This window comes from Trachypithecus francoisi, unplaced genomic scaffold (assembly GCF_009764315.1).
Source record: "Trachypithecus francoisi isolate TF-2019V2 unplaced genomic scaffold, Tfra_2.0 Lachesis_group0, whole genome shotgun sequence".
Lineage (NCBI taxonomy): Eukaryota > Metazoa > Chordata > Mammalia > Primates > Cercopithecidae > Trachypithecus > Trachypithecus francoisi.
In genome coordinates, this window is record NW_022681453.1 from 116,478,072 (window position 1) to 116,503,038 (window position 24,967).

Here is a 24,967-nt window from a genome sequence, read left to right on the forward strand (position 1 = left end):
ACCTGAGGTCAGGAGTTCGAAACCAGCCTGGCCAACATGGCAAAACACCATCTCTATTAAAAACACAAAAATTTGCCAGGCATACTGGCGTGCACCTGTAATCCCAGCTACTTGGGAGGCTGAGGCAGGAGAACTGCTTGAACCCAGAGGCAGAGGTTGCAGTAAGCCGAGATCATCCCACTGTACTCCAGCCTGGGCAACAGAGCAAGACTCCATCTCAAAAAAAACAAAAAAACCTATGAAACCAAATTAGCCAAGAGCAGTGGCAGGAGCCTGTAGTCCCAGCTAGTAGGGAGGCTGAGGCACAAGAATCTCTTGAACCCGGGAGGTGGAGGTTGCAGTGAGCTGAGATTGCGCCACTGTACTCCAGCCTGGGTGACAGAGTAAGGCTCTGTCTCAAAAAAAAAGAAAAAGAAAAAGAAAAAAATATATGAAACCTTCTCTTCACAGGATACCTTATGTCACAGCTCACTGTGTAGAACAGGTGAATCAGGGCTGCTGCAGCCAGGCTGGAGTGGGGTGGGAGGCACCCATGGGGGGCGCATTAGTAACCACACAGGAGCGGCTCTGTGGAGATTGAGGCCTTTTCCTAGCTGTGTTAGCTCCGAACGAAGCTCTTGGTCCTTCGTGCTCTCACTAAGTTCCTTTCCGCTGAAATCTGTCAAGGTTTGTCAACCAAAACACTCGACATTCATAAGACGTTATTACACATTGTTAACATGGGTGGTACTGTACCAGGAACCAAGATAACAAGTTCCTGTTTTCAAAGAGCTGACTGTTTCATGAGAGAGACAGCAAGAAAGCCACCATTACCATATAGATGAGAAGCAGAGGCACGCAGGGGTGTGTGGTTGCACACTTCACTGACAATAAGTACCCCAAGTCTGGGGATTCCAGGTCGAGGAAGTGGGTCTCGGGAAGTTTCCAAGAGAAACTGGTACCTGGATTGCACCTTAAAGGAAGAGTGGGAGTCATCCAGGTGGGTGGACATGAGAGAGGGATATGTCAGGGAGGGCTGCAGGGGAGGATGGTGACACGAGGGAACATCTTTCTAGCCACAAAGAACCACTTGCTGGGGAGGAGAAGAATGTGGCCAGTCCAGGGAATTATAAGTAAATCAGAGTGCCACACGCAGAGGATGAGGGCGGCGCTGTGGTGGGAGGTGGGAGAAGGCAAAGGTCATGAAGAGATATCCAGTATCCAACTGATCACCAATATCTTGAAGGCCATGCTTGGGAATATAGATGAGAGAAACTCAGTGAAGGATTTTAAGCAGGCGAGAGACACCACCATATCTGTGGTTTAGAAAGAGCACTGTGGCAGTGTGGAGGACAGATTGGCAAGAGAGCAAGACTAGAAGCAGAAAAACCAGTTAGGAAGCTATTGCTGTAGTCCAGGCAAGAGACAATGAGAGCTAGGCAGCAGCAATGGGCAGGAAGAACCAGGTGGGAGAGCTATTTGGGGACAGAATTAACATGACTCCAGGAGCCATTGAATTTTGGGAGAAATAGAAATGAAGAACTAAGCAGCTTGGGTGGTCAGTGTTGCATAGCAGGGATGACCCTGGCTTGGTTTTGCACTGTTAATTTAATCACGATTACATTTATTCATTAACCTCATTCCTGATGCTCTAAATCACACTCTAGAACAAAAATGAACAATTTTCTGATAGAGATGTCTTCTTTTAAAGAGACTTTAATTTCCTATATATAAAAACATACTTAAAATACATTTAATCAACTTGCTGCTAAAACTGTATTTTTTTGGCATTTGATGGCAAACAATCTGATGGAAGGGAGGGTAGGTATAAATGATATAAAATTGGCTAGGCATGGTGGCTCCTGGCCAGGCCTGTAATCCCAGTACTTTGGGAGGCCGAGGCAGGCAGACCACCTGAGGTCAGGAATTTGAGATCAGCCTGGCCCACAAGGTGAAATCCCATCTCTACTAAAAATACAAAAATATTAGCTGGGCATGGTGGCTCACGCCTGTAGTTTCAGCTACTTGGGAGGCTAAGGCAGAAGAATCACTTGAACCCGGGAGGCAGAGGTTGCAGTGAGCCGAGATCACACTGCTGCACTCCAGCCTGGGTGATGGTGCGAAACTCTGTCTCAAAAAAGAAAGAAGAAAGAAAAGAAAGAAAGAGAGAGAGAGAGAGAGAGAGAGAGAGAGAGAGAGAGAGAGAAAGAAAGAAAAGAAAGAAAGAAAATCGGCCAAGGGTTTTTTTGGTTTTGTTTTTGTTTTTTTGAGGGTCTTGCTCTGTCACCCAGCCTGGAGTCCAGTGGTGCAATCATGGTTCACCACAGTTTCAACCTCTAAGATTCAAGCAATCATCCCACCTCAGCCTCCAGAGTAGCTAGGACCACAGGCACACACCACCATGCCCAGCTAATTTTTAACTATTTTCTAGAGACGGAGTGTTTGTTGTTGTTGTTGTTGTCATTGTTGTTTGAGACGGAGTCTCACTGTGTCACCCAGACTGGAGTACAGTGGTGCAGTGGCGTGATCTCAGCTCACTGCAACCTCCGCCTCCCAGGTTCAAGGGATTCTCCTGCCTCAGCCTCCCGAGTAGCTGGGATTACAGGCGCCTGCCACCATACCTGGCTACTCTTTTATATTTTTAGTAGAGACTGGGTTTTACCATATTAGCCAGGATGGTCTCGATCTCCTGACCTCATGATCTGCCTGCCTCGGCCTCCCAAAGTGTTGGGATTACAGGCGTGAGCCACCGCACCCGGCTGAGACGGAGTCTTGCTATATTGCCCAGGCTGGTCTTAAACTACTGGCCTTAAGCAATCCTCCCGCCTCAGCCTGTCAAAGTGTTGGGATTACAGGCATGAGCCACTATGCCTAACTGATAATTACTAAAGGTAGGTGACCATGGGGATTCTTTATTCTATTTTTGCATATGCTTAAAATGTTTTTAAAATACTTTTAATCTAATAGATAATATATTGATGACATTGCACATAACACGTAACTTTAGAGAGAGATTTGACAATATTTATTTTCGTAACCCTGGAATTTGCAATCCCTGTTCTAGAAATTTATACTTTAAAAATAGCTGAAATATAGTGAAACAGGGAGTGGGAAAGAAGGAAATCCAAAGATACTCATTGAAGGACAAACAAGGAACTCACTGAGTAATTAAGACATATGAATGTGGCCGGGTGCAGTGGCTCACGCTTGTAATCCCGGCACTTTGGGAGGCTGAGGTGGGCGGATCACAAGGTCAGGAGATCGAGACCATCCTGGCTAACACGGTGAAACCCCGTCTCTACTAAAAACACACAAAAAAATTAGTTGGGTGTGGTGGCAGGCGCCTGTAGTCCCAGCTACTCGGGAGGCTGAGGCAGGAAAATGGTGTGAACCCGGGAGGTGGAGCTTGCAGTGAGCCAAGATCACGCCACAGCACTCCAGCCTGGGCAACAAAGCAAGACTCCGCCTCAAAAAAAAAAAATAAAGACATACGAATGTAATGGAATATTATGCAACCGTGAAAATTATGCATGTGAGCATCATGTAGCAAAGTGGGAACTGAGCAATATAATAATATGTTCCAGAAGTAGGATCACAGCTCCATATAAACTCAGGAAGTTATCTGTAAGCTATTACAGCTGTGGAAAAGATGCCAATCTGGCCCCAGCGACCTCTCTGACTTGTGTTCCACTACCCCTTCCTCTCCATGTCTCCCATCCTGCTTCAGCACCCCGACTTCCTGACTCTCTCTCAAACACTCTAGGCTCGGTGCTAGCTGGGGCCTTTGCATGTGTAGTCCCTTTGCCTGGAAAGCTATTTCCACAAATACCTAAGTGGCTGGCTTTAGTCATTCATTCAACACAGCTGATTTTATTCAGATTGCTGTTCAAATGCTTCCAAATCGAAGACTTCTTTCTTCCACCCCCATGTAAATAGCACCCCATCCCATCATTCTTTGTCTCCTTAGCCTGCATTATTTTTCTTCATATCATTTATCACCACCTGAAGTTATATCTGCATTTGGTCCTTTTCATGGCTGTATTTCTAACACTTAGCGCAGGGATTACCTGCTGACTGATAGAACATAAATGCATGCACATGAAAAAAAAAGACTGAGAAGAATCTTAAAGAGAGGATCATTTGTGTTATAATGAAAGGAAGTTTGGTATTTTCCCTAAACCTTTCTGTAGTGTTATGTTGCTTTTAACAATTTAAAAGTAAAATGATGAATCATTTAAAGCATTCAAGTAACATAATAAATGATTAGCACAGAGACTCATAGTTTGAGTCTTTAGTCTCAAAAGTCTTAAAGTCTTTAGTTTAACCCATAAGATCACCTTAGAAAAAAACTCTAAAAAACGGGCCGGGCGCGGTGGCTCAAGCCTGTAATCCCAGCACTTTGGGAGGCCGAGACGGGCGGATCACGAGGTCAGGAGATCGAGACCATCCTGGCTAACACGGTGAAACCCCGTCTCTACTAAAAAAATACAAAAAACTAGCCAGGCGAGGTGGCGGGCGCCTGTACTCCCAGCTACTCGGGAGGCTGAGGCAGGAGAATGGCGGGAACCCGGGAGGCAGAGCTTGCAGTGAGCCGAGATCCGGCTACTGCACTCCAGCCGGGGCATCAGAGCGAGACTCCGTCTCAAAAAAAAAAAAAAAAAAGAAAACTCTAAAAAACGAAGAAATACAGAGGCTGGGAAGGGTGTGTGTGTTGTTGGTGGGGGAGGTGTGGGTGGTTAATGGGTATAGAAAAAAATAGAATATAGAATATATAAGATCTACTGTTTGATAGCACAACAGGGTGACTATATTTATCCTTTGTGTTACAAGCAACCTGTTAATGCTCTTTTAGTTATTTTTAAATGTGCAATTAAATTATTGTACATTTTAAAATAACTAAAAGAGGCCTGGCATGGTGGCTTACACCTGTAATCCCAGCACTTTGGGAGGCCAAGGCAGGAGGGTCACCAGAGGTCAGGAATTCGAGACCAGCCCGTCCAAGGCAGTGAAACCCCATCTCTACTAAAAATACAAAAATTAACTGGGCATGGTGGTGTGCACCTGTAATTCCAGCTACTTGGGAGGCTGAGGCAGGAGAATCGCTTGAACCTGGGAGGCAGAGGTTACTATGAGCTGAGATCATGCCATTGCACTCCAGGCTGGGTGACAAGAGCAAAACTCTGTCTCCAAATAAATATATAAATAAAACTAAAAGTATAATGGGATTGTTTGTAACACAAAGGATAAATGCTTGAGGGGATGGATATCCCATTCTCCACAGTGTGATTATTAGGCATTACATGCCTGTATTGAAACATCTCATATACCCCATAAATATATACACCTATGATGTACCCACAAAAATTAAAAATAAAAATGTTTTAAATGTGGAAGTAAAAACAAAACAAATACAACAGCAAAACACCAGCAGCCAGCAGCTTACCAGTCTCTGAGGGGGCTGTCTTCTGTATCCAGTTGCTGGGTTGTGAATCAGTTGTTTTAAGGTCATTGTTCTCTTTTCTGCTTTCAGCTTTGGAGCCCCTGAGAAATTTGTTGACAGATGAAGTCTGGGGCTTAGTTTCTCCTTCTGAGGAATTGTTCTTCCTTGTTTGACTCATGGTGAAGTTGATGGGGGTATTTCCCAATAAGACATCTTCCTGTTGTTTTCTGTTTTCTAGGATTTCTAAGAAGAAAATAGATTCTGTCAAGCCTGTGTTCAATCAAAATATCCTCCCCTATGTGAGTGCCCCCAACCCCCAGCCCCGCCACCTTTCTTTTTCTGTTTTTTTATTGCTGTTAATGTTTAACATAACAGTAAGAATGATGTAACCCAGGATCCGGGAACTAATACAAACCCAAAGCAATTTGAGTTTTTAATTTTGCCCTATTTCATTGTGTGAGATATAAGTCATCAAGCATGACTTTGGCAAGTACATCTCGTGTGTAACACATCTTAAATTACAGCTGTCAGTTAGAGTTATCTGAAGACTTAGCATGCCTTTAAAAGGGACTGGCCATTTGCAAAGCTGTCCTCAGAGGAGTTTGCCTTCAGGAACCTCCGCCTTCAGGTGACCCCCACCTCTTTCCTTTGCATGCAGGCTCCTTTTTCTCTTTGCATTTTCATATTTTCTCTACCCCCAACTCTGCACCACCACCCCACTGAAACATGTTGGCAGTAAAGAATTCATTCATTCCATAAATAGTTTTAAAGAATCTACTGTAGGCCAGTTAATGTTCTAAATGCAAAAGTTTCAATGATGAACAAGAGACAGTTCTTGTCTTTGATGGCATCTTAACCTGGCGGGAAGATGGACCTGTATGCCATTGACTGAGTGGGACAAGAGCTAAGAGATGGGAGGTAGTCAGGGAACCCACAGGTAAACTAAGCATGCCTTGGAGAACAGACTTGGAACAGTGAGTGACATTGCCTGGGTTTTGAAGGACTGGGAGTTAGCTTTTTAAGAGAGGGAAGAGCATCCCAGGCAGAAGACAGAGCAAGCTCAAAAGCTCCCAGGCAGGAAGGGCTGGAAGAGCCTAGCATTGGAGGTGGGGATGTGGGTTGGGGGGTGTGGAAGTTAGGGGTGAGGTCTGGTATGATCTGAAGCTAAAAAGGATTCGTAAAGGTCGATCTGTTATCTCTCCCGAAATTTGCTTATATTTTATGGGAGGGCTAAGGAGTTAAACTAAAGGGATACACAGAGGTGTTTTGTTTTGTTTTGACATAGAGATGGATTTTCACCACGTTAGCCAGGCTGGTCTTGAATTTCTGGCCTCAGGTGATCCGTCCACCTCAACCTCCCGAAGTGCTGGGCTTAAAGGTATGAACCATCATGCCCAGCAGAGGTATTCTTGAAATTACAGTTTTCATGGTTTCCTCTCTAATAAAACAGCTCTTCCTGCAACATTATGTTCCAGAATGGTCCAAGAAACATTTTACCCAGGGAATCCTAAAAATGGACCTTGCAGAGCCTGCCTCCACTCCTGAGGGATGGAATGTTCCATGACTTGGAGCACTGCTTTGGAAATCACAACTGGACATTCCATTTTTCTTTTAAAATTTTCCTTTCATATTAGAGCAGGGCCCAGCCCTGGTTTACCCAGCAACAGACAGCAATGGAACTAGACAATTATCCCATGCACAGCAGCACAGCTGACTAGAGTCTCGGTAGGTTAGGTGGAAAAGAAGAAGGAAAGGGGTGCTAACTCATATATCTAAACATGACCTGCAGCCCTGGCTGCCGCATCCTGATTCCACCATCACCCCAGGCCTTTCTCAGTTTGCTGCTCTTCTGGCCCCCACCCAAGATTTACCTCCATGGTCATTTTCAGACAATTTCACCATTTAGAGATTTAGACAAGGCTATTCTCTGGGGAGCTAGCTCAGTAATAGTTTCACTTTTTTATCCTCCCCCGAAATGCACTGACTCCAACTCCCCAAGTCCTAAGAAAACAGTGCTGGAGGGCGCGCCAGGATGTGGTAATTTACCGAGGTGAAACCCCACCCAGCTTCTGAGGCCCAGTCAGTTCTCTGTGAAGGTCAGTACAGTAAGGAACAGGGGAGCCAGGAAGCCAAGAAACACAGGAACCAAGGAACAGAAGAGGATGCAAAGGAGAGGAGAGGAACAAGAGAGTAGAAAGTAACCAGGAGGCTAACAAGGCAACAAGAAAGGACCATGACAGAGGAAGGAAGACTTCTGAAGGAAAAGGGGAAAACATCTGCACATTTCTTCATATATAGTAGTTAAGTACTAGGTTACCATGCTCATATTTAAAACAATAATATTTTCTTCAAAATATGTCTGGGACATTCCTCTTCATATAAAAACTTTAGTAAGCCCTCAGGCTTCCCATACCAAGTCAATCTTTAAAATCTCAGCTTCAATAAACCTTCCGCTTCCTCCTTATCCCTGCCCTGGACTTTATAAAGGTAATCAATCCTTGGAAAAGGAATTTGGGAAAATTTGCAGATCACAGCACAACCACCACAATACAGCAGCTAAAAACTAGAGGCTTGTCCCTTCTCCCAGGGTCAAAAGCATTCACTTCAGGGCCCTTAGGAAAAAGAAATGACTGAAATTTCAATTCAACTCATCAATATTAATTGAGCAGATACTTTCCATATTTACTATATTCTTAATAGTTAAGGTTGTTTGCCATGAAACCCCAAGAGTAACACATATTGGACATGTCATTTCTCTTGCATGTAAGCTGTTTTTATTTATTACTTTTGACAAAGTAAGGAGTATCTTTCTTTTCAATCCTTAGGTTTGGGTTTTGTATAATTTAACATTTTTGAGAAATGCTTTTAAAGGTCTTTTTTAATTCTTTTCTTTTCTTTCTTTTTTTTTTTTTTTAGACAGAGTCTCGCGGTCGCCCAGGCTGAAGTTCAATGCCGCAATCTCGGCTCACTGCAACCTCTGCCTCCTGGGTTCAAATGATTCTCCTGCCTCATCCTCCCAAATAGCTGGGATTACAGGCATCCACCACCACACCCGGCTAATTTTTGTATGTTAGGTAGAGACGGGATTTCACCATGTTGGCCAGGCTGGTCTCAAACTCCTAACCTCAGGTGGTCCGCCCACCTCGGCCTCCCAAAGTGCTGAAATTACAGGTGTGAGCCACCGCACCCAGCCAGTCTTTAATTTTTTGGTGTAATGTTTCAGAGTGAATCATATTTTCAGTGTTGTTTGTCAAAGGGAGATGCATTTTTCTTTCTCCACAGACTTACTTCATTAAAAAGGAAAGGAAATTCTGTTGCCCGTTACAACATGAATGAACCTTGAGGACATTATGCCAAGTGAAATAAGCCAGTCACAATAAGATAAATACTGTATGATACCTCTTCTATGTGGTATCTAAAGTAGTCAAATTCATGGAAACAGTAACAGTTGTGGTTGCCAGGGGCTGGGGGAAGGGGAAGTAGGGAGTTGTCTGATGGGTATAGAGTTCCAGTTTTGCAAGTTGAAAAAGTTCGTCTTTGTGAATCTGTTGTACAACAAAGTGAATATATTTAACACTACTGAACTGTATACTTAAAAATGGTTAAGATGATGAATTTTGTGTTCTGTAGTTTTTACCACGATTAAAACATTTCTAAGTGTATTTTTAAAAAGTGATTCAGGCTGGGTGCGGTGTCTTATGCCTGTAATTCCAGCACTTTGGGAGGCCGAGGCGGGCAGATATCCTGAGCTCAGGAGTTCAAGACCACCCTGGGCAACATGATGAAACCCATCTCTACTAAAACACAAAAAATTAGCCAGGCGTGGCGGTGTGCACCTGTAGTCCCAGCTACTCGTGAGACTGAGGCATGAGAATTGCTTGAGCCCGGGAGGCAGAGGTTGCAGTGAGCCGAAATGGCACCACTGCACTCCAGCTTGGGCTACAGAGTAAGACTCCATCTCAAAAAAAAGAAAAAGAAAAAAAAGTGATTTAGAGGCCTAGAACTCTAAATGTAAAGTTTTAAGAACACATTAATCAATTTCTACTTTTATCTTCCTTCTTATGTATCCACAAATGTGACATGATTTTAGAAAATCCATGCCTAACTACTAAATATATTTTTAATAAGCATAAAATAAAAATCCTAGGTAATCGGAAAAAAAAAAAAAGCTTTAGTCACTCAGTTCTAAGGCATTCCGGTGGCATGCAGTATCTTGAGTTCTACGTCTGATGAGCTTAGTTCAGCCTCATTCATAACTCTTGTCTTAAAAAGGCATTATTGTAGATATCTTTGTAGTACTTTAGTTAACTCTACTATTTTTAGTTAATTTAAGCAGAAAGGGAATTTATTAAAAGAATGATGTGGAAGTTCTACTAAAACAATGGCAGAGGTAAATATGTGTTTACCTCCACTTCTCTTGAAACCGCATTTAATCAACAGGAGATTTTTTTTTAAAAAAATCACAAATCTGCAAGGATAAGGAGAACTAGATAGATGTCACACAACTTTGAAAACTAGAGAGCAAGAGGATGAGTTTAAATGACTTTAAAGGTAAGTGCCTGTATGGATTGGGAGAACAAATTTTTTAAATGTCAGAATCCCAAAAGTCTCAGTAATTGACAGCACAAGGTAACTCCGAAGGAAAGAAAGGGGTGAGTAGGGCTGCACACGGGATGATTCGTGAAACATTTGTAAGAGGTTAAATTGTTAAATGCTATTTCTCACTTCGGGCAGCCAGGAGGCTACCCCTTCCCCATCTGGCAAAAGAATGTCTATTTTCACGACACATAGAAACATAGAAGATCTAGACTCAGACACTGGTCATATTTTAGTACCTTATCTGAAAGGAGCTTAAGTAAAGTCTGTAACTGAGCCATGAAACCCTTCCCTATTCCCTCTTCTGTTCCTCCAAGAACACCCTGGCAACCAAGTGTAACTACCCACTTTGCCACATAACAGAGGTAGAGTGGATGACAACTATCTGAAGAAACTGGCCAGTCTCAGAGAAAAGACCTAGATAATGAATGTTGAAAGTCCTTCAGCTAAATGAATCTGTCCCTGCCCAAGCACATTACAAAGAAATCCACTGATTGACAGGCCCTACTTATGTACAGACATTCCAGTATAATGCATAATCTACATATGCATGGAGCACCAAGGATCTCAGGATATTTGAGGAAAAATTCTGACATAAAAACGAGGTGCAGAAACAGTAAGAAGAACAAAACTTAGAAAATAAAGACAATGTGGGGAGAAGAAGGGACTTTTACAAATCACTATTATACTTAGAGTGTTGTGAGATGACGTATGGTTCACAAGTCAAGAGAACATTCAGAGAACAGAAGAACTTCTAGATAGCAGTTTCTGGGCAAAATGAAAATGTTGATGGTGAAGTGGGTTTTTGTTGCTGTTGTATTTGTTTATTTATTTATTTATTTGTTTATTTATTGAGATGGAGTCTAGCTCTGTTGCCTAGGCTGGAGTGCAGTGGTGCGATCCTGGCTCACTGCAGCCTCTGCCTCCTGGGTTCAAGTGATTCTCCTGCCTCAGCCTCACAAGTAGCTGGGATTACAGGCATCTGCCACCACACATGGCTAATTTTTGTGTTTTTAGTAGAGACGGAATTTCACCATGTTGGCCAGGCTGGTCTTGAACTCCTGACCTCAAGTGATCCACTCACCTTGGCCTCCCAAAGTGCTGGGATTACAGGTATGAGCCACCATGCCCAGTTGTTGGTGCGGTTTGGAATCTACCTAATCCTCCAACAATAACCCCTCTGAGGCCCATAAAAGTCCTGGGCTCAGCCAGAGTTGAGTAGATGAGGGAACAACCAGCTGGAGAGAGGAACCACCTTCTCTGCTGAGAACTTCAGAGATCTGCAGAGACCACCAAATGACCTGCCTGCAGAGAGCAACTACTCTCTCTGGGGCCTCCTCTCTTCTGAGTGCTGAACACTGAGGGGATGACCTGCCTGCCTACAGAGGGGAGCTACCCACTGTGTGTCTCCTCTGAGCTGTTCTAACACTAAATAAAGCTCCTCTTCATCTTCTTCACCCTTCATTTGTCTATGTACCTCATTCTTCCTGAACTCAGGCAAAGGTGCTACCAGCCACGGAACTCAGGCAAAGGTGCTACCAGCCACAGAGTTTCCAGGAGGAAAACAGACACTCCAAAGATCCAGTAATAATATTATTCAGGCATAAAAAAGTAATGAAGTATTGATACATGACTAAATATGAATAAACCTTGAAAATATGCTAAGCAAAAGAAGCCAGACACAGAAATGTGGAATTGTCCTAAAATTGATTGTGGTGATGGCTGCACAACTCTGAATATATTTAAAGTCATTGAATTGTACACATTGAATGAGTGAACTTATACATTTTTGGTATATTTTGTGGTTAAGCTGTGAACAACTTTTACATAGCCATAATAATATAAGCACTATATGTTAAAACTCAGGAATAACCACATTGGAATGCTGAGGGAGGGGGAAATTTGCAAACATGTAGCAGAAATAAATCCTCATTTCCCCTACAAAGAAGACAACAGGTAATACCTAAACCTGAAATAACAGGATAAGCATGTTATTTGGAAATTCAGAGGTACACAGCAGACAAAAGGTAAAAGAGATGCGTTTCCTGAACAAAACTCTTACTTACTATGTTTACAGTTTTCTGAATCTGACAGAAACAATTTAAATTAATTTTTTTTTTCTTATTAAGTCTTTTGGGAAAAGGAGATGAGAAATCACAATGTCAATCTCAAAGAACTAAAAGCTGTTCTTGCTTTTTACAACCTTCTGGAGAAAAATGAAAACATGGAAAATATGTACTAGCTATGTCATTTACAACTTAAGTAAAGGATAACAGGCATTTTGTGAATTAACAATTTCCTAAAAAAAAAAAATCCTAAATTCAAGCAAATTATTTCAAGTCTAGAAATTACAAATTACATTGAAGGTGCTTAAATACATTAAAAGCATTTAGGGAAGCTGAAAGTTTTCTCTTAATATGAACTAGAATAAGAAAACAGTTACCTAGCACTCCCAGAAATTTGCTTCAACTCAAGCCTTTCATAGCACATCATCTTTATGGATGTTTTGTCTTAGTTATTTCTTTTTAATCAAAACTGGGCAAAAGGAGACAAAAATAATTCTATTCTCTATTTTCTCCTTGTTACCACTGAGTGCAGACACCACATTCTGCACGATTAACCCCATTGATGTGGCAGGCTGGGCTCTCTGCTAGAACTTTGGCCCCTGCTGCCTTCGAAGCCTAATATAATTGCCATAGCCAAGGCCATGTCTTCAGAATGGATTCTGCATGATTCTTGCTTCCTGGTGCCATAGCTGCAGCTTCTAAGCCTCCTCAGAGATTTTTTGAAATACCTGTGGAATTAAAAACAAAATACAGGCTGGGTGCGGTGGTTCACACCTGTAATCCCAGCACTTTGGGAGGCCGAGGTGGGTGGATCCCTTGAGGTCAAGAGTTTGAGACCAGCCTGGCCAACATGGCAAAACCCTGTCTCTACTAAAAATACAAAAATTAGCTGGGCATGGTGGTACCTACCTGTAATTCCAGCTACTCAGGAGGCTGAGGCAGGAGAATTGCTTAAACTGGGGAGGCTTGAACCTGGGAGGCGGAGGTTATAGTGAGCCAAGATTGCGCCACTGCACTCCACCCTGGCAACAGAGCAAGACTTTGTCTCAAAAAAACAAAAAAAAGTTTTAAAATGCATTTTGAATTTAAGCTGCCTGGTTACATCATGAGCTGGGGAAAACCTGAGGTCAGAACTGAGATAACCTGACAAAGACAAAGGGAAGGCCACTGTTGGGTGAAGTGCTCTGCTCTCAGCATTTCTACCCTGCTGCTCTACGGCATCCCCCACCCAGCTGCTGATGGTAGGTGCTCTCGCTCCACTGTCTGTGTTGTGCTCTTGTTCCTCCCTGATCTTCTCCCAGGCTCTCCCAGAAGAAGCCCGGGCTCTCCCGGAAGAAGCCCAGGCTCGGGAGGGCCATCCAGCCTCCAAAACCTGAGTCCTACCACCCCCAAGCCAGCTCACCTCCCACATCTCCATAGACTTTGACTATGTAACTGGCTGTGTGGAGCTTTCTCACCTCTGAAATTCTTGTATTGACTGACCTGTATTTAAACATATATGGCCATGAATTTAAGTAATGTTTAAGGTATTAACATCTTGTTTCCTCAACTGGGCAGTTAGTTCCTTAAGGACAATAGCCATGAGGTGTATTTCTTTGCACCTATTAATACCCGGTACTGTCATTATAGGTCACAGATGTTCATAAATGTGTGACTGATGCTGAGGCAGGCCCTTTCTGCAAAGCTCCAAGAGCAACTGTATTTCAAGGCAAATGAGGGAGAGCAACAGCAGAACATCCATGGTTCACATGTAACAAGGGGACTAAATCTGCTTGTCCTGTGAAGGAAATGAATACTCGAAGAGCCTGCCCAGGTAAGCAGATTCTGTTATTGACCTAAAGTTCATTGTCACAGGGGCATTTCTGGTAAAGCCCTGAGCTTAGGACTGCCAAAATAAGAATGCACATTCGGCCAGGTGCGGTGGCTCACGCCTGTAATCCCAGCACTTTGGGAGGCCCAGGTGGGCGGGAGTTTGAAACCAGCCTGACCAATATGGTGAAACCCCATCTCTACTAAAAATACAAAATTAGCTGGGCATGGTGGCACACACCAGTAATCCCAGCTACTCGGGAGGCTGAGGCAGGAGAATTGCTTGAACCTGGGAGGTGGAGGTTACAGTGAGCCGAGATTGCACCATCGCACTCCAGCCTGGTAACAAGAGCACAACTCTGTCTCAAAAAAAAAAAAAAAAAAAGAAAAGAAAAAAAAGAATGCACATTAGCCAGTAAAGAACATGACAATATGACAGTGAGAGTGAAATGGAAAAAATATTCCTTAGAGCAAAGAATGCAATGCACTTATTTTAGGAGGTAAAACTCAAGTCACCAGTTACAGAACAATCAACCCTTCGTCCTATCCCAACCTTAATGTTTAGGTCAGTTTCTTGGGTAGGAGGCTGCGATAGACATTACCGTTACACACCAGTACCTGCCATTCTCCTCCTCTCTCTGGATTATCTTTTTGAATTTAGGTGGCCTTGTGACTTGCTTTGGCCATCAAGATGTTTGGCCATCAAAATGTGGAATTGAGGTGTGACACTCCTAGGCAGAAGCATTTAAGAGTCAGTGCCCAATTTTTGCAGCTGTCTTCCCTTGCTGCAGCAATCATGGGGGCAGATGTTCAGTTAGAGATGCCGCAACGTTGGAGCAGGGAGACGGAGTGCATTCACTCAGTATACTTACTGAGCACCAACCATGTGTGAAGCATTGTTAGACACTGGGGATATACTAGTGTGCAAGGCAAGGTCTCTGACCTCATGGACGTTCCTGCCTGGCAGGACAGACATCTATTTTCAACTTAAATATGAGTCGTTATTTAATTCTGGCTGTGATTCATGTTATGAAGACAGTAGAACTTGTCCAGCGAGCACATAATACAGGCATCCCGAGGTCTGAGGTTCAATGGGAAGGTCGATTTAAGAAAACAGGAGGGGTCAGTTAAAGACTAGTCTAGGCTGAGGTTCTGCGTCAGGGAGGGGTACAGTGAATCTGAAAAAGAAAAGGCCAGTGTGGCTGGACAAGAGAAAGTGGGGGAACAGTTCATTAAAGAGTTCAATCTTTAAGAATTAAAGAGTTCAATCTTTTATTCCAAAACTGACTTGGGTATTCTTGAAACAAACAATGAAGGGTCACTTACCACCCTCCTGTTATATTTTCCTTTATCCTAGCAGCCCTTGTGGAGTGGCACAGAGCTCTGCCCAGTTGGGAAAGCGTTAAGCAAATTGAGAAGTTGAGCACGTACCCTTGCGATGAAGTCAGCAAGGGGTCTATCCCATTCCTCCTGTAGCAACCAGGACCTTCTGCCATCCCAGTGATGCTGGCTACAGCAGGGAAGCATGGCTGGGACTGCACACTCCATGGAGCTGGTGGGAGCCCTGCCCTCCTGAGTGGGGCTACAGCCACCCAAACTGCAGTTGTGTATCTGAGCCTCCCTGTGCTCTTGGAGGGGCTAGGAGTAGGCAGGATCTGCCTGCCCAGGTGCTGCAGCAACTGCCCGACCTGCGGCTACAGAGCTAGGCCTCCTGCTCCACAGAGCAGGCAGGAGCCAGGGACAAGCAGGAACCCTACTCCTTCCAAGTTCGCAGGAGCAGCCACCCTCCCAGGTGCAGGACCTGGGCATCTTTGCAGCCTGCAGGCACCAGACTCCCACTGCCTGGTGCCTCTGTGGTCCCAGCACGTACTCTGATCTCAGAGTGGGGTTGGGGCCATGAATGGCAGTGGGAGGCAGATTGATTCCTGGGCAGAAGGGGGCAGGTCCCTGGTAAGGCCCCATGTTCAGGCCAGGGAGGGCCTGAAGGCTGGGGGCTTGGGCTGCCAGTCCTGTGGATTAGAGTGGAGACTTGGAGTGCCTCTTCCAGACCCACCCATGGCTGCCCCTGGACCAATTAGCATGCACTTCCTCCCCTCCGAGGTCTGTAAAAGCCCTAGGCTCAGCCAGAGCAGGGCAGAGGACGGCCAGAAGGTGAAGAGGGCAGAGAGACAGACACAACAACCAGCTGCAGAAAGGAGTTACCCTCTCTGCTGAGAGCTGCAGAGATGACCGGCCTGCCAAGAGGAGCCACCTTCTCCAGTGCCTCCTCTCTGCTGAGAGCCAAACATTCAACAGGATGACCTGCCTACAGAGAGGAGCTACCCACTGTGGGTCTCCAACACTAAATAAAACTCCTCTTCATCTTCTTCACCCTTCACTTGTCTGCATATCTCATTCTTCCTGGAAGCAGGACAAGAACTCAGGCCAAGGTGCCACCAGCCACAGAGGTTTCTGGCCAGAAAATCAATACCCCAAATATCCCATAACACCACGGTATTGGCAGCAATCTTTGGCAGAGACCAGGAATCACTGGCTAGCTTAGTAAAAGAGAATTGCCGCGTGTATTAAATAGCTATGGAATCATGGAGAAATGGATTCTAAGTTGTGTTTCCAGGAAGTACTCCCAAAGCCACCCCACATAACTGTGCTACCCAGAAAGCTGCGGCCCTTTCATAGTGAGGATACTGCCTGTTGAAACTAGAAGTAGTGTCACAGCTGCTGGCTCAAAGTCACAGACATCAGGAAATTGGATGTCATGTGACCTGTCTGTCACCCTATGTACCTCAGTTGCAAATTCAAGGCTTGCATAAATGTGAAGGATCAGGAGAATCTAAATCACTTCCTGAACCTAGCTTCAAGTGAGGCTGGGAAAAGTCATTTTAACTTTGTAGTCTCTGCAGTAGGGAAAACCTGCTAGAAGAGGCTTGAAATTCAGTGTATAATTTATTGTGTTCATCACACCACATATCAGAGGAATCAAGGTTGACAAGTGGGATCCCCACTTTGGAAGGTCTTCTTTCACTTTAGCTCTTCAAAATCCTATGCTAACCTAGTGACACTCTCCTTATCTTCCTATCGTATTTTTTCCCTATCACTATCGTATTTTTCCCTATCAAAAATAAAACCACTGTGAAGCATGTATTTCTCCACCTCTTTAGCATTTGATTAAAGCATGTGCCTTTCCGTTTTTCTGTTCCTTGCTTTGGGAACATTAGAAACTCTTAAAAGGGTGACTTCTTCATCACAGATGAGCTCTGTTGGAACCCAGCACTGTGTAATATTCATATACATTCTTATACAAATATTACTCGTCTCACTGAGCTCCTGTATAATGCAGCTGTTCTAGACTGTTGTGAGAAGGTTTAAAAGGCAGCTAGTAATGCAATAGGAATAAGCTATGTTGAATCTTGCTTAAAGGCCAGAGGAGGATAGATATGAGAAGTGACAACGTGCTAGCAGCCCTCGCTCGCTCTCGGCGCCTCCTCGGCCTCAGTGTCCACTCTGGCCGCACTCGAGGAGCTCTTCATCTCACCGCTGCGCTATGGGGGCCCCCCTCCGGGGCTCGCCGAGGGAGGAGCCGACTCCCTCTGCTCGCAGGGAGGCGTGGAGGGAGAGGCGCGGGCGGGAACTGGGGATGTGCGCGGGCCAGCGGGGGTTCCCGGAGTGCGCGGACTCGGAGGGCCCCACATTGGGGGCAGCCGGCGCCTTGATCAGGGGCTGGATCCCGTGCGTGGACTGCCGTTCCCTCTTGGCCGGGTCGTTCGCCACGATGGCGGTTCTCTCTCTCTTTCTCTCTTTTTCTCTTGGTCTGGGATGAGCTCCCTCAGGCTAGATGCCGCAAAGTGCCCCAGGGAGTGCTAAGGAGAGGTTAAGCTGGCTGGACTTCTGGGACGGGTGGGGACTTGGAAAACCTTTATGTCTAGCTAAAGGATTGTAAACACACCAATCAGCACTCTGTGTCTAGCTAAAGGTTTATAAACGCACCAATCAGCTCCCTGTCAAAACGGATCAATCAGCTCTCTGTAAAATGGACCAATTAGCAGGATGTGGGTGTGGTCAGATAAGGGAATAAAAGCAGGCTGCCTGCTCTCCCAGCAGCAACGGAGTTGTGTCATTTTCCTGCAAGTTGGAGCTTTGTTCTTTCAGTCTTCACAATAAATCTTGCTGCTGCTCACTTTTTGGGTCCACACGGCCCCGCGAAGGTCTGCAGCTTTACTCTTAAAGCCAGTGAGACCACGAACCCACAGGGAGGGACGAACAACTCCGGACGTGCCACTTTTATGAACTGTAACACTCACTGCCAAGGTCTGTAGCTTCACTCCTGAAGTCAGCGAGACCACCAACCCACCAGGAGGAAGAAACTCCAGACACATCATCTTTAAGAACTGTAACACTCACGGCGAGGATCCATGGCTTCATTCTTGAAGTCAGCGAGACCAAGAACTCACCAATTCCGGACACAGACTTCAGAGTTCTCTGGGCTGGTATCTTTTTCTGTGACTACAGTTAAAAGGTACAGTACCCTTAAAACTCTGATTTCCTCTGCCTTTCCTCTACCTTGGGCAGCATTTGTAATAAGGATGTATTTAGCTAGGTCTTTGATTTTCGGGATTTTGTGAGTCCTGATGTTTGGCATAGGGCATATAGGAAGTTATATCCAGGTGAGGAAAATGTTGTGAGCATCAAAACCCCTTATCAAGGCTTTTTCTTTTCTTTTTTTTCTTTTTTTTTTTTTTAAGACAATCTTCCTCTATTGCCAGGCTGGAGTGCAATGGCGTGATCTTGGCTGACTGCAACTTCTCAACTCCCTGGTTCAAACTATTCTCTGGCCTCAGCCTCCTCAGTAGCTGGGATTACACCAGCTGCGCCACCACGCCCAGCTAGTTTGTGTAGTTTTAGTAGAGACAGGGTTTTACCATGTTGGCCAGGATGGTCTCCTGACCTCATGATCTGCTTGCCTCGGCCTGCCAAAGTGGTGGGGTTACAGGCGTGAGCCACCGCACCCGGACGTGTATGGAGGTTTTTAAAACTCGAATGTGCTCTCTTTGTTACAATCTGCCGATAAGGAGACAAGTTCAATAGAAGAGGCAACTGAGGATGAACATCTCCGAAATGGGAGTTGAATACCACACAGGCAGGCTGCTTATTCTATCTTCTATAATAACTCACTGTGTAAAAAAGAAAATGCACGGCTGCATGAGGACTAGAGGGGACTAACTGTTAAGGGTTGTGGACACGGCCAGGAAGGACTGAAGCTATGGCATTGGCTGCACTTAAGATTCTGCACCGAAGACTGGTCTTTGCCCTGTATTACCTTGGGACCTCAGAGAGGACTTGAAGTGCAAAAGGGAGAGGGCCCCATAGCAAAGAGAAACCATTATTCCTGCCCGGCTGGCACTTATTTCTAGAACTTCTCATGGGCATTCAAATAGCCCTGGTGAAGTGTGGTGACTCACACCTGTAATCCCAGCACTTTGAGAGGGCAAGGCAGGCAGATCACTTGAAGTCAGGAGTTTGAGACCAGCGTGGCCAACATGGGCAGACCCCCATCTCGACTAAAAATACAAAAAAAAATTAGCTGAGTGTGGTGGCAGGCACCTGTAATCTCAGCTACTTGGGAGGCTGAAGCAGGAGAATTGCTTGAACCCAGGAGGCGAAGGTTGCAGTGAGCCGAGATGGTGCCACGGCATTCCAGCCTGGGTGACAGAGCACGATTCTATCTCCAAAAAATAAATAAATAAATAAATAACCCTAATGATTGGGAATATTAGAGCAAATGCCAGCTACCTAATAGTTGTGATGGTGGTTATGAGGAATATGATGATGATATAAAAATCCAACATTTGTATATACCAGACATTATAATGAGCAGCTGACATACACCATCTCATTTAATCATTGCACTGTATTATTCCATGTTATATAAGAAGATATTAAGGCATACAGCCCATAGATATTGAGGATCCCACAAATAGCAAGTTGTTGCTTGAGGAAATCCATGCTCAAATTCGCCCCATAACACTTCCTACCTAACTATTTTTCCTCTTGTGGAAAACGTGAGATTTGAAAATTATAACTCTTGTCTATGAAAATTACACAAGTTCACCAATATCTATCCCAGAAAGATAATATATTAAAACAAATTAAACAATTGTGAAATTCCTGTGAGATATATTCCACGTAGTCTTCTCCTTAACAGGTTAGTAAAGACCTGAGAAGGAGCTCCCAGGTCATTGAATTGGTCCCAGGGTAGATTATGGAGTCAAGAAAGGGTAATCATTTCTGCCAATTGTTTCTGCCTCAGGGAGATTAATTTTAAAAGGCAGAATCATGCCTTGAAGCGGCACCTGGATGTGAACAAAACCTTTGTTCAGGTCTCCCTAAAGTGGAGGATTTGGAATTCCTTGGCCATCTGTAGAAGAGGAGATGTCTCTCTGACAGGGGAATAGAATCAATGTGGATAAGGCCTGAGCGGTTTTCAGAACTCATTTAGGTAGTATGTTAGCTGGCTCAGGCTGCTGTAACAAAATATGGCTGACTGGGTGGCTTAAACAACAAATGTATTCATCACAGTTGTGGAAAATGTAAGATCTTGGACTCACATTCTCCATAATTGTGCAGTTAATTGCTAGTTAAGTGGTATTATAAGGGCAAATTTGAGCATGGATTTCCTCAAGCAATGACTTGCTATTTGTGTGATCAGGACTCATAAAATACTGAAAATCAAAGGCCTGTTGACCAAGGTGGGGTTTGTTTCAGGTAAGGCTTCTCTCCTCAGCTTGCAGCGACTGCCTTCTCGCTGTATCTTCACATGGCCTTTCCTCTGTGTGCACACAATGCCCAGCTAATTTTTGCATTTTTAGTAGAGACGGGGTTTCACCATGTTGACCAGGGTGGTCTCCATTTCTTGACCTCGTGATCCGCCTGCCTCGGCCTCCCAAAGTGCTGGGATTACAGGTGTGAGCCACCAGGAGCGGCTTTTGAGAGCTTTTTACATATTTCCTCATGGGACCCCCAGAGAAAGTGAACCACCACTGCCCATTAGGAGTAACTACCTCTCTGACACATATCCGGGACTGGCTCTTCCTCTTTCTGTTTCATTCTTCCCTGTCCCCAAATCACCTGCAAGTCTTCAAGCCCAAATTAAGACATATCTCCCCAAAGAAAACTGTTTAAACTTTTTTTTCCTTTTACTTTCTTCATTAAAGCATTTACCCCTTTGTTTCAGGGTTAATTATTGATGGAAAAAAGATTAATTCTAGTTCTATACCTATTAGTCACATGACTTCTGCACTAAACTAATGGGATGAAATTAACCGTGATTGAGTGGAAACAGAAGGAATTAAAAATAACTCGTGGAGTGTGGGCAAGGAGAGATTTTACTCTGGCTTTCAATATATTTTATTTTATTTTTTCTCACTAGGAAAACATGCAGTTAATCTCAAGAGCCAATGCACAATCAAAGCCTGCTGACTTTTGGAGGCCAAGGCGGGTGGATCACGAGGTCAGGAGATCAAGACCATCCTGCTAACGCAGTGAAACCCCATCTCTACTAAAAATACAAAAAGTTAGCCAAGTGTGGTGGCGGGCACCTGTAGTCCCAGCTACTAGGGAGGCTGAGGCAGGAGAGTGGTGTGAACCCGGGCGACAGAGCTTGCAATGAGCTGAGATTATGCCACTGCACTCCAGCCTGGGTGACAGAGCAAGAGTCTGTCTCAAAAAAGCAAACAAACAAACAAAAACCAACTGACGTTTTTGTTTCTTAACTAGGTTTTATATAGTTTGTACATTAAATGAAGCTAGAACTTTTCTAGCAATGCAGTCACTCCCAAATTCTGGCTAGCAGCAGTATCATTTATGCACAGTAGTGAGTTTCTGCTACTTAATTCGATTAAATTAATCCAGTAACTTGGGCATGAGGGAAAACCATGTTCTGCCCTGAAAGGGCTCTTAATGACTGTTTTCATCCAGGAAAACAGTGGAAACTGTGTTGCCATTCAAGAAATGTGTCCACAGGGGACTGTTTCATTTATTGCTAGGGCAATTCTAAGTGTCATCTAGTAGGTTGGTTTTCAGAGCAGTCTGTGTCGTAATAAAGATTTTTAACATCTAGTATTCATACATTCTTTGAGGCTTGGGGACAAATATCAATTAAATATACAAATGATCCTTATCATCTTTGGCACATATCCGTTTTATTTTATTTTATTTTATTTTGATTTTTTTTTTTTTTTTGAGATGGAGTCTCACTGTCGCCAGGCTGGAGTGCAATGGCACAGTCTCGGCTCACTGCAACCTCTGCCTCCCAGGTTCAAGTGATTCTGCTTTAGCCTCTGGAGTAGCTGGGACTACAGGCATGCGCCACCATACCCAGCTAATTTTTGTGTTTTTAGTAGAGGCAGGGTTTCACTATGTTGGCCAGGATGATCTTGATCTCTGACCTCGTGATCCACCTGCCTCAGCCTTCCAAAGTGCTGGGATTACAGGTTTGAGCCACGTGCCTGGCCCTCTCACTAATTTTTTAAATAGTTATTTTTTATTTAAAAAAAATGCTACTTATGGCTGGGCGCAGTGGCTCACACCTGTAATCCCAGCACTTTGGGAGGCTGAGGTGGGAGGATCAGGAGATCGAGACCATCCTGGCTAATATGGTGAAACCCCATCTCTACTAAAAATACAAAAAAATTAGCTGAGTGTGGTGGTGGGTACCTGTAGTCCCAGCTACTCGGGAGGCTGAGGCAGAAGAATGGCATGAACCCGGGAGGCAGAGCTTGCAGTGAGCTGAGATCATGCCACTGCACTCCATCCTGGGCAACAGAGTGAGACTCTGTCTCAAAAAAAAAAAAAAATGTCAACATGTAATGGATTTATTATGAGTTGATATTTTTAAAATTTGTTTTAATTTCTAATGTAGTAGATATTGATAGACATACCTTTTTTTTGCGCCACTGCACTGCAGCCTAGGTGACAGAGTGGGACCCTTTCTCAAAAAAAAAAAAGAAAAAAAAAGGTATGTCTATCAATGTTCATATGTAGAAATCCTAACTCCTAAGGCAATGGTATTTGAAAATAGGGTCGTTGTCTTCATTAATGGGAAGACGTTATAAAATAAGTCTCGGAGAGGTCGCTAATTTCTTTCCTATGTTTAAAGACACAGAATAACTACCATTTGTAACTCTAAAGGGGTAGGTTATATGTATTCACATTTATTTATATATGCATAAAATATCTCTAAAAATATACAAGAAAGCAGTAACACTGATTGCCTGTGAGGACAGAAGTTGGAGTTGAAGGACAGAAAGGAAGGAAGATCTTGGAATTTGGAACCATGTGAATATATTATATACTCAAAACATAAAATACAAATTTTAAAAAGCCAGCACAAATCCGTCTTCTTTCCAAAGTATCCCCAGACACTCATCCAGATCCACATGGTCCAACTGACGTTTGATTGTTGTGTCCTTTTTCGTGGAACTCATCTTTCTCTACCACATCAGAAGTTCTTTGAATGAAATGACCACCTGCGTACTTGTAAGTCTTAGAGTTCCCTGTTTTACTTAACACAGTACTGGGCATAAAGCAAATGCTCAATAAAATGTATTTATTAACTGGTAAGCTTGCTCCCAAGAGACTGAAATCCTAGTACTGTGCCAACTTTCCACAGCAAGTTGCTTTTTGTGGTGAAAATACATGGGATTGGATCAGCCAAGGGGAAAACCCGGCACATTCTGATGAGCAGAGGAGAAGTACACGCACAAAAACCTCTTTTTAAAATGTTTGATACTTTATATTCGAAAAAAAATCACAGAAGCAGTCATCACAGGAAAGGTAAATTCTTGCTGGACTCCCTACAAGTATTTTATAGTTTGGAACCATTTTTACTTGTTTGTATAACAGAGGGAGCATGGCGCTGTTAACAACACGGGAGCTTCTAAGAACCCCATCCAGTTAGAAATCCAATGAATTGGGGGATTTTCTGTAATAATGTAATTCCTATGTCTCCTTTCTTGGATACATTGGTGATGCTGAGTGTTTGCAGAACAATCATTTAGAATTCCAAGGTATTGTATACCTGAAACAGTAGCAGTAGTGGATCAGTGTCACATGATTGAAGATCTGTTCGGCCTTCCTTTCAGGTGAGGATGACTGTGATAACATAAAGGGGCTTTAGGTTTCAGCTTGGGCCTTTTGTTTCCAATTTTGAGAACTAAACTTTTGGAATAGATCTCTAATATAGATCCTAAAATGTGTCCATTTTTATTTATTTATTATTATTTTTTTAGAGACAGGCAGAGTCTTGGTATGTTGCCTAGGCTGGACTTGAACTCCTGGGCTCAAGGGATCCTCCAACTTCAGCATCCTGAGTAGCTGTGACTATTGGCACATGACACAGCCCCTGGCTCAAATTTTGTACTTAGTAAAAGGTACTTGGCATCACAAAAACAGGGCTTAAATGCTAGCATAGAAAGAAAATCAGTAGTTGAGATGATTTCCCATCAGTTGAAGAGGCTGTCACCCAAAAGTTGCAAAGTGTCGCTGCCTGTGTCCTTCCAATCAGGGGGAAGACACTACTGATTCACACAAAATATCATCAACAAGATATTCTGCTTCCCAGGCCTATTTGCATTCTTACAGGGTCAACAATGCTTGATTAAGTAAAAGACTCCCTGAGGGTAAAATTTCAGATGATGAACCATTTAGACTTTTCTATTTTCTCTTAAAGATTATCCACTCTAAGTTTCCTCCAGCTCTTAACTTTCTTTAATACAATTGCAAATTCAAATGATGAAAGTTTGCATATTTAAACTTAGAAATTGCCAGAAGAGAAATTTTTGTTTTATTCAAATTTGCTTTTTAAACATTTAGAAAAGAGAAGCAGGGAATTGTGATCACCAGTTGGAAAACCAAATGCTGTTTTTTTGTTTTCAAGAACAAAAGACTTTTTTGTTGGAAACATCAGAGTTGATTTTTATGTTTGCGTACATTAGAGAGATAATGACAGGTTTCTTGCATAAATCACCATTACATCTCACACCAGCCTTTCTGATGTTTCATAATTTTTGAAACATATTTCAGA

At 43.7% G+C, this 24,967-nt stretch overlaps 2 protein-coding genes and 1 long non-coding RNA gene across 3 annotated transcripts in view; 2 read left to right on the plus strand and 1 right to left on the minus strand.

Annotated features, from left to right (window-relative positions):
* Positions 1-5,722, minus strand: part of LRRC31 (leucine rich repeat containing 31) — a 32,540-nt gene extending 26,818 nt beyond the window's left edge. Inside the window, exon 1 of the mRNA XM_033211668.1 lies at positions 5,423-5,722. Coding sequence (XP_033067559.1) covers positions 5,423-5,597 — 175 coding nt within the window. The 5' untranslated portion in view covers positions 5,598-5,722. The remainder of the gene's footprint in view (positions 1-5,422) is intronic.
* Positions 822-14,023, plus strand: LOC117083704. The gene is made up of 3 exons (XR_004437179.1): positions 822-979; positions 5,658-5,718; positions 13,711-14,023. It is a non-coding gene; the product is annotated as an uncharacterized LOC117083704 (long non-coding RNA).
* Positions 14,024-17,998: 3,975 nt separating this feature from the next.
* SAMD7 (sterile alpha motif domain containing 7) overlaps positions 17,999-24,967 on the plus strand; it is a 59,634-nt gene continuing 52,665 nt past the window's right edge. Inside the window, exon 1 of the mRNA XM_033211671.1 lies at positions 17,999-18,403. The gene's annotated coding sequence lies outside the window, so the exon portion shown is untranslated. The remainder of the gene's footprint in view (positions 18,404-24,967) is intronic.